Source organism: Hydra viridissima, unplaced genomic scaffold (genome assembly GCF_058129835.1).
Source record: "Hydra viridissima isolate aposymbiotic clone 2 unplaced genomic scaffold, HvirCarnegie_v1 scaffold_10, whole genome shotgun sequence".
NCBI lineage: Eukaryota > Metazoa > Cnidaria > Hydrozoa > Anthoathecata > Hydridae > Hydra > Hydra viridissima.
In genome coordinates, this window is record NW_028324309.1 from 6,589,369 (window position 1) to 6,599,705 (window position 10,337).

General features: G+C 29.4%; 1 protein-coding gene across 1 annotated transcript; it reads left to right on the plus strand.

The window, feature by feature from the left end:
• The first annotated feature begins 6,077 nt into the window (after positions 1-6,077).
• Positions 6,078-9,987, plus strand: LOC145196017 (uncharacterized). Its single transcript, XM_090065610.1, has 5 exons — positions 6,078-6,569; positions 6,931-7,023; positions 9,331-9,462; positions 9,564-9,616; positions 9,782-9,987. Exons 1-5 carry the CDS (start codon positions 6,236-6,238, stop codon positions 9,875-9,877), a joined length of 708 nt encoding a protein of 235 aa, XP_089921736.1. The 5' UTR covers positions 6,078-6,235; the 3' UTR covers positions 9,878-9,987.
• Positions 9,988-10,337: the final 350 nt, after the last annotated feature.

Below are 10,337 nucleotides of genomic sequence, written 5' to 3' on the forward strand. Positions count from 1 at the left end.
AAACTCTTTTTGCTTAATTTTTTAAGATTTGTATTTCTTCATTATCCTCTAAACTTTTTTGTTTTATTTGCTTTACTAAAAATATATTGCACTCCTAGTTTTAGTTTTAGGCTGAGAGTCAAAATTTTATAGTTTAAAGTTAATAATGTAGAAATATTTTTTTAAAAAGTTTAATTTGTTAACACTGTATTGAAAATATATTTCTCCACCAGCCGTCATTACTTATTTTACTTTAACCAGCCACAGTAAATCAAATGAAACTTTATACTTTTCAACAGCTGCTCAAGTATCTGAAATTTCGACAAAGCTTATGAGATGCGACAAAACGTATGAGGGGTGTATGGAATGAAAATGAGTAAATACCACAACACAATCAAGAAAGCTTACTCATTTTTTGGTATTTGATTTTTAGAGCTTTTTAAAAGAGAAATAAAATTTTAAGAAATCAGGAAATATTTTAAAAGACTTTGCCTGTTTCAAAGAATAATTGAGGCAAAAAAAAAATCAACAGATTTTATTAGCTATTGACAGTGTTTAAAACATTTTGTCATTGTGCAACTTGCTGCAACCACAATGTTGTTGTGTTTTATAAATAATAGTATGCGAATTAAAAAGAATTTAAGAATCCTGATGGACCAATGATAGTGGAGTAGCTCGTACATATTTTACACGGTTTAAGAATTAAATGATTGTAACCTCGGCTAAAACTTGATCTGTTCTCATGTGCCATGACTTATCCTTATAGAAACTTCTTTTTTTTCATGTTTAATTGATTCTTTTAATCATGCCCTCATTTCAAAAATTCTGATTTCTAGTTTTTATATCAGGGGTTCGCCAAATTTATGATTTTCTCATTCTCAATTTTATCATTTATGTCAAAAAATACTTTTTCTGAGATCGAATTCTGGATGAGACAGAATTCATCTCACATATATTCTTTTTTTTGTAAAGATGCATAAGGAATACGCTTAAGAACAGCAATACACTTTTTTATCTAATCAGCACTTCGACACTAAAAAGTACGAGAACTTATGGTTAAAAAACGCCTCTCTTTTCAATTTCGCTCTTAGTAACGTAAATATATATTTATTCTAGGAGTTTCATCTCCGTAGAACTCAGTTAACCAGATGATTATACCAAGAGTATGCATGGCAAACTCTCTCTACCACACTGAGTAGCACCTACACGAAATTAGCCTTGCGATGCTAATTTCGTGTAGGTGCTCGACTTGCTTTTCAAGAAAATGTTTACCAATAGTCAAAGAATATGCCATTCAAACAACACAATGTTTTTTCAAAAGTCTGCCTATAAACCTAAAACTTGCTTGTAGACCGCGTAAAACTGTACTAGAGACAAAACACTTTTTAAGATTATAGCAATAGGCGCTTTAAACCCTGGTCAGATAGAATAATATGTCCGAAAAATTAAACTTGCCCCCCCCCCCCCCCCCTTTGACAATAACAAATTAAGGTCTGCAAAAAAAATAAAAACTGTTCAAATATATATATTTATTGCCGTATTTTTATAAGTACCGCATAATAACTCAGGCTAATTAATCTTAGTGAGTTAAGTTTCAACTAATTAATGCTTATTCTCAATTAAATGCATTGGAATACGACGTAATGGAAATACCATTCGTAGAGTAAATATGACCTTATGATGTTTAAATACCTATTTTAAGGTTTAAAAAGAAACAGTTTTTTAAACAAATATTTTAAAATTGTTTTAAAATTATTTTTATTCCTGAATAAACAAGAACCTTTTGACAAATTGCACATTAGTAGTAGCTTGATTCGTTGTATTCACAGGATACAGCAAAGCGTTCGGCTCAATGCTTAGAAACAACTGCTTGGAAAAATATAGGGTCATTTTGTATTTTATCGTAATTTAAACCTTGTTTGATTGTAATTTTAAAAGAAATTTTATTGCTAGTTGGGATGGGTAGGGATTGGGGCGGGTATTGCCATTATCTTTAGATGTTTTGATCAATTAGGGTAAACTAATAGTTGCTTAAATCTTTTATTAAAAGTAGATAATGATAACATTAAATATTAACAAAAAGTCGCCACAAAAAGTAGATTTCCATACTACATGAAAGTTGATCGGTAGGAGGAGGGGTTGGCCAGAAAAGGATTTTCATTAACTATAAAACGTATTTTTTTTTGTTGTTGTTACTGGACGATTAGAATTTAAAAGTACTTCGTTATTAAACTGGATATATTTATTACGTAAAATTTTTATATGAACTTTAAGTTCTAATAAAACTTTTACGTAATTTCACTTTTATAGCTTAGAAAGTTAAAGGTTTCTGTGATGTTTTAACTTTTCATAAGTTATTTGAGTTTTTATCAATTCGGTATGCATTAAGTTTTTATCAGTTTGATATGCATTTTTGTATTTTGATAAGTTTTTATCAGTTCAATAATATGTATTAGCCAAGAGTGACTGAGTCACTTGGGCTGGGTTAATGAAGATAAGTTATAGGTGCTTAAATTGAACCAAAGTCTACATTAGCAAAGGGAATTGGTTTTTTACTCGATTTTAAAAAATGTCCCAAAAAAAACTTGTGAAAAAATTATTCATTAAAGTTACTTTAAAGCTGTTATGCATATTATTTTAAGGAGGAAAAACAAAAAAAATTATAAACATTAGTTTTAACTTTAACTCGAATCATACATATTATCTATTCGAACAATGAAAAGTGCGAGACAGTCGAAACACCAAGTTGACACACATGCACAATTGCATGAAAAATAAAACAGTCACAATAATTAAAGTTTTAACCAATTTTCGAAATGGCGACCAGAAGTTGGATTAGATTTACTTCTTTAAAATGATAGTAGGTCAATTAGTAAAGTTTTGTTGCGCTTATCAAATCGTGTTAAACGTATCGTCTTTGAGTTGGTTAGTATAATATAGATAGTTAATGTCCCCTTGGGAATAGGTATAAATATAATGGTTATGGCAGCGTCTCTCTCTCTCGCAGCTAACAATCAAACAATAACAGATTCGATCACTTAATCTACTACTAGCTGTGATCTATGATATCTTCTTTGTGTTTAACTTCTTTGTATTGTATGTTAATATTTGTAATGAATAATTAAACTCGTTTTACAAGTCCATTTATAAGAAAAACAACAGGTGTCGCGATAATTCTCTAACTACTTTGTAATATTTACCAACAAAATTTTTAAGTTGAAAATAGTTCCATTGTAAGTGGATCCTTAGATCATAAATTCCAAAAGAATATTTTTTAAATGAGAATTAATCGTATTACACTATCTGTATTAGTGAAGTATTAAAAAAATATATTTCAATTAAGCGTTTAGGAAAATTTATTAAGAGACGAGAAAGACCAGTAGAAAGTATTTTTATTGTATATATATTTGGATTTAGGAATTGGTTATTATTTGTATTAAGAAAAAAAAATTTTTCATCGTTTGCATAAAGATCTAAAGTGTTAGAAGTTGAAACGTGTCACAATTTCACTACACGAACCATACGTGATCCATTCACGATTAATAGACGAATCATATACAAACATTAAACTAAACATACACGAATATTAAACAAGCCATTTGACAAGACACATACACTCCCACACACGAACTGAGGGCAAGTCAAAACAACCCAACCATAAAATCCAAGCTCCTAACCGAACCTCAAACGCAGCAATAAAGAAATTACCGTCCTTATATTATCTATAAAATTCTTCTGTTTGGTTGAATTTAGTGCATGTCATGTAACTTTTTATCCAATTTCTTTGAACTTGGTAATTGTTCTTTTTTTGTTTTTTTTTTCTGCCATCTCTTCAGTTTTCGTTTTTTCTCTTATATACATTAAAGTTTGTCGCGCAAATTTTTTGTTTGTACTTAATCTTGGCCCACATGCTTCATTACATTTCAATTAATAGTATTTATTTAGTCTTTTTAAAAGACTTTCGGCGGTTTGTTGCAGCATGTAAAACAAAACGTCTGAACCTTTACCACCTTCATAGTGTTAAAAGACGTAAAAGACGACAGACCACCCGCGACATACCACATGATAAACGAATAAGTTCAGTAACTGTTACTTTTACTCTATTTGACGCAATTGAAAACTAAAAATCGTCAACATTTTCTTCTTGAGGCAATAACATTATCATACCAAGTATTTTAAATGGCTCCATCGTTATTTCTAAAAGTTATGATTTGGCGAAATAATTGTCTCATAATGGCATCATACAAATGGTACCTGAATGCAAAATATTGTAGATTAAACAATACGAAGAACAATTTGCAGAGTTATTTAAGGCCATGAACGCTAAAGTGGTGTAGCCCCAATATCTTAAAAAATGGTTTATTTGTTCAAACGCATCCCATTAGTATAATCTTTAAAACAAAATGATGTAAGCAACATTGTTTTAATTTTTAAACAAACCGTGTTGGTAGAGTTAATTTTGCTTTAACAATTTTGACAACTTCTTCAAAGCAGTTGTGGAACATAAGAGGAAGAATAGTGGTGTATGAGAAGCAACAGTGAACAGTTAAAACTGCTTCACTGTTGCTTTCATGTTAAAGTTAAAACATCCATGTTGTCAAACAATAATTAAAGCCAATAAGTTTTCAACGTAAGCTATATTTGTTAAACAGATAATTACATTATAAAAAAATATAACAGTTATACAACCTCTTTTTTGATACCAATAGCTTTTTAGAGTTTTCCATCCATGGAAAACTTTATCAAAATCCCATTTTAAGTTTTGAAAACATAGATACACGAAGTCAACTGACTTATTTCCAGTTTGCAGCAATTGCAAACGGTAAAACTAAGTTTGTTTTCAGTGCAATTGTTTGTACAATTTTGTATTTGAACATTTTTCTAATATGCTAACATTTGTTACTATTTTAAAATGTCTCAATCGTGGTAAAGAAGATTTCAAATGCTAGAATTTCTATGGTGAATTTCGGAGATTAGTATGGCTACTCTAGGTAAATGTTGGCACTCGGTAAAACTGAGCAATTTACTCATTCTACAGCAAATAAACTCAATACAGGTTTGATAATAATAATACAGGTTTGATAATAATAATACAGGTTTAATAATAATGAATGTACAACCTATAAAAACTGATGATCTTATATTAACTAAAAATTTTGATGATGTCATAATGTTAAAAAATATGATAATTATAACAATTTACTCTCATACTAAAACATAAATTATTCATTATAAAGTTTTTTTATTTTTTCCTTTATATTTATTATCTTTGTGGAAGTTAACAGAAAAATGGTTCAAGGTACAAACATTTATATAGATTGTATTTGTGTTTAAATTAGAAATCAAACGCTTACTGCAGCTGTAATGAAATTAAATACTTACAGCAGCCATAACGAAATCGAGTGCACTTACACAGTAATTTGCGTTTTAAAAATTTTAGATGGTTTTTATTTAAGTAAAAAACAACAACTAAAAAATTATTAAAACTGATGAGATGCTTTTATATTGAAGCAGCTTAAAAGTAGCAAATGTAAAGCAAATAATCGCAATATTATTATCCTCATAAGAATAATCGAAATACCCTCCATGAAATGGTTTTACGTATACTTACAGTTTAAATCTTAAGTTCTACTAAAATATTAAAAGTTTTTTATGTCGAGTCAACTTGGTGTTCAACCATCTCCCTGATAATATTGCGCCTTCATATTCAAGCTGTAATGAAATGAATATAAAACTAGTAATAAAGAAACTAAGAGTCTTTGGAACGAGGTTGTTTGCCAACAATTCCTGAAAGCGACGACGTCATCCGCGTTCCAATTTTCTTAGAACACACGCAATCAAAGTTTAAGCTTGTTTGCTTAACTCAGCTCAAGAAAACAAATCTCTATTGTACACGAAAATTGGGAACAAGGTATTGCGTACTTAAATGGTTTTCTAAACATCCGTTATAATAATTTTGTGTTGTTAAAAACTAAAGTAAAATTTTCATATTTTTTGTTTGAAAAAAGTTTTTTTTTTTTTTTTTTTTTTTTTTGAGATTTCAAAACAAGTTTAAAAAATTTCGAAACGAAACTTTAATCATAATTTTTGCTTTTAGAAAAAAAGTCAGTTTTTAAATTACAAATTGTTGGCTGTTGCTACATATTCTCTGACTTAGTTTTACATCTAAATTTAGAAGAACTGACTTTAAAAGTAACTTGATCACATTTTAGTGGATTCAAATGTTGGCATTGTGGAAAAGTTAGCTACGTTATAGATGACAATGCTTACCGAAAAAACATTGGGCAGCAGAACGGTTTTACCACTTTGGGCTTCTCGGAAAAAAGTTTTTTTGTTAATCGCTATTGTTATTTTCATTGTTTTATTTTTTACAATCCGTGAAAAGTATTTCTATAGGACAGATGCACTCAAACCTATTTTACATTTAAGCCATAAGACTAAAAGCAATCTAGATATACAAAAAAAAGTATGGGGTTTTTTTAATTTTGTTGGTGAAGAATCGGAAGTTGTAGATCAAAGAAACGCATGGGATTTATGGATGGATGCACACCCGCAACTAACATCTATCGGAGATATATATGATAAATGTGGTAAGAAATACTTATAACTTTTCACAGTATAAGATACTCTCACTTTAATTGCTCACCACATCTTTTGATTTAGAGATTGATTCTGGAAGCAATCTTTTCTAAAAGCAATTTTTAGCTAATTGTGTTTAGTGATATTGTGGCTATGTAAAAACTTTTGCGTTATTTTATTTAAAAACTTTTTGTAAAGAATTAAAAGATTTGTTGGGTTCAATCCATTGAAATTGCTAATTCACCCACTTCCTCTCCTCATCCTCTCCTCATCCTCTCCTCATCTCCATAATGTTAACAAATTGTACGATTGATAAAGAACAACAACAAAAATTATGCGTCTATCAAAGTTTTTTAAAACATTTTTTTAAAGATAACCAGACACGAAACAAAGTTGGGAAAGTTGTATTGGAACCAATTGGTAAAGAATCCGTCCAAATTATTTCTTATACGAATCAAACTTACAGTGAGTGATTATTTTCTCAGAACTAATCCTTATTTTTGATTCCTTTTTTTTTTTTTAATTGTTATTTAGAGTAACTAGAGTCATCCCAAAAACTAACAATTATTTATTAAGACTGTTCACTCAGCTTTTTTTCTGGTTCGAGGTTCTTGATCTCCTTTAAATAGCCATTAAGATAAAAACAAAGTTTCAAATTTCATAAGATCTGTAATAAAATCCGTAATAAAATCCGTAATAAAATCCGTAATAAAATCCGTAAAAAAATCTGTGATAGAAGTAAGGTAGTATTTTTCTTAAGATAAGTTAATTGAAATGTAAGTTCTACTTGGTTTAACTTTTAACCTGTCCAAGCTTTAGAAAATCAATTTTTATACAGATTCTGTGAACTAATTGAAAGGTGCCTACGATAGTGTGACGATTATGATAGCATGCTGATCCTGTTTCCAAAAATATTGGTTTTGATGCATAAGAGACTAGACTTGTATGTGTATATTAATATTTCTTTACTTCTGGTGAAAATACGTCCCTTAGTACAAATACTGCTTTTGTAATCAGCAAACGTAAATTTTGTCACGTAATGTTGTAGTTTTAATGGCCTCATATACTTAGGATTAAAGTTTATTATACACAAATATAATTTCCATGAATTTCATCTGCAGGTTTTTTAATTTTATTAGAAAATTTCTTTAGAATGTTTATAATAAGGTAGACAGCTTGTTTTGATAAAAATGGCAAGAATCATTGATGGCATATTGATGAGTTAAGCATAGATATACCATCATAAGACTTAATTGGTGTACAAAATTACACGGCCATATGTATTATTACATATTAGTATATCTGACACAGCATGTTTGTGTTGCAATGAACTTTATTCTCAATCTCGTCCTTAAAGGAAACATGGATTTGCTGTCAAAAATGCAGATCTTGGTGTCATTTTTAATGCGAAAAAAGACACCTAGATCTGTATTGCACAAGACAAAAGAAAGAGATTTATATGTGAAGTATTCTTATAGACCATACGTTATTTTAAATTTTTTTATTGTATGTCTAATTTATCTAAAGTGTGCCATCATAGGAGTTGGTTACATTTTTTAATGGTAGTAACTTATAAAAAAGAAGAATATTTAAAAACTTTAAGGGTCATTTTTATTCTTCATGTTTAAAGGAATACACTCAGGTCAAAAAATTATTTTTTAAATTTTTAGGATTCAGTGAAGCGTTAAAATGAAGTCATCATAAACACCTTTCCCCTACATAATGTAAAATGGTAAAAACATTTTATTTAAAATATCTTTTGAAATAAAAGAATCAAGTAACTCACAATACAAAATGACAGACAAAATTTAATAGATCATTATATCCCTCCCTCCCCTTCCACCCATTCTTATATTCTACCTATGCTTTAAAATTGTTCAGCTCTCGTAAAATATCTGTCAAAAGCATGGTCCTAGCGTATTGTCAGGTACATAACAAACAATACCACTATCTGTATTTAAAAAAGCAACATTTCATTATAATTTGCTTATATTTGGTTTTAAGATATCTTTATGTTTTATTCGCCTTGAATCACAAGATAGCCTTACTGCCATTCTTCAAATTTACGAACATTTGTAAACATGAAAGGATTTTAAATTGTTTTACTTTACGACTTGAGATGTCCTATTCTATTTATCTACTTGTGCAAAAAATCTTATCAGGTATGTATTTATTTAGATTTAAATAATATTCTGCAAGTCAAATATAATACCATCACGTGATTACAATAATCACAATTTCCAGTAGAGCATGAGCTACGTGCTTTTCTAACAGAGACAGTTAATCTGCTAATATAACCCTTTAAACCTTCCATGGCCTCCTCTCCTTGAGAACTGAAATTTTAAACATGCTCGAGTAAATATTCGGCCTTCGGAATGCGGCGTATGTGAATTGCGAAAAAAGTTTTGCACTACTTTTTTTTTAAGCCCAAAAGAAAGCTTAACGTTGAGATTAATTGAATTAGAAATAAGTAATGTAATTACATGATGAATTAAAATTTAAGAAAATCATTATTTCAAATAAATTACAGTTCAAATACCTGGTCATACTATAGACGCCCGACCATTAGGGGACAAGGCTTGCAGTAAACTTTCATTCATACATTAGGGGCTAAATTAAACTTTCATTAATACATTAAGGGCTAAATTCTTTCTTTTTTTTTACAACCATGTATTTGTAAGATTAAAATTATTGTGCAATAAAAAATTGTCTCCATCAACAGAAGTTCTGGTACGCATGTGCAATTCAACGATTTTTTTTTTTCCTTTTAAGAGTTTGACATCACGAAAGCAACGAGCCACATGAAGGTTTTCTATGACGAGGATTTGTTCTATGAAAATGATTACGACGTTTGCGAACAAGTCGAAATGCTTGAGACTCCTTATCACTGCCCATTAATTGCAGGCGAGTAAAAGTTTATAACTTTTCAAATCAAGCGATAAAAACTTCTCATGATGGCTTCTTTACTCTTAAATTTGTATTTTTTATTTTCTTTATCAATTTAGGGAAAGAAATTTTTATAAGAAGCGAAACTAAAATGCCAAGTTATATACCAAAGGTAAACATTTAATTTTGCGCTTTACTTTTTCTTAATTTTGAATTTGAAAACTTATTCTCACTTATATTTATCACTGATACTTAATATATTGTTTTCCCAAGTTATGAAACTAAAATTGTAAAAACTGCTGCGGTTGCTTTAAACTTGATGAAACCTTATTTACAGGGAAGATACACCGTCGAAGTGTCAGTGAGAAACCAAGACGACATTGACATCGGCTGCACATTTGTCGAGTTCAAAACAGGTGAAGAAGAGCACTAGCTTAATTGACTCGAAAATGCCTTTCAAATTATCTTTAAAGTTTGTTAAAAGAAGATCATCTTTGAGTTTTTTCACTAAAAAAAGTTGTTGAATGTTATTCGCTGATCCTACGCATAAAGTGTTTTTCATCGTTAAAACCGTGCGTAATTCCGAAATTTTTTCTCTAAATATTCCTAACTGATATGTTGAAGTTGCAATTTTTTACTTTCAAATGAAAAAACTGATGAAACAATTTGAGAAGAGGAAGATTTCTTCATCAAAAATTTACATTTTAAGGTAGAATTAAAAACTTGGCGACAGCTTTGAAATTTTCATTCATATTTTTCAGCGAAAAAAGATAACGAGCAATTTAATATATTTTCTTAAAAATTCTGTTGAGAAAAAATTAATTTATGAAAAACGAAAACCTTATGTGAGAAGTTAAAACAAGTTTAATCCTTAACGAACATGTTGAATTGCA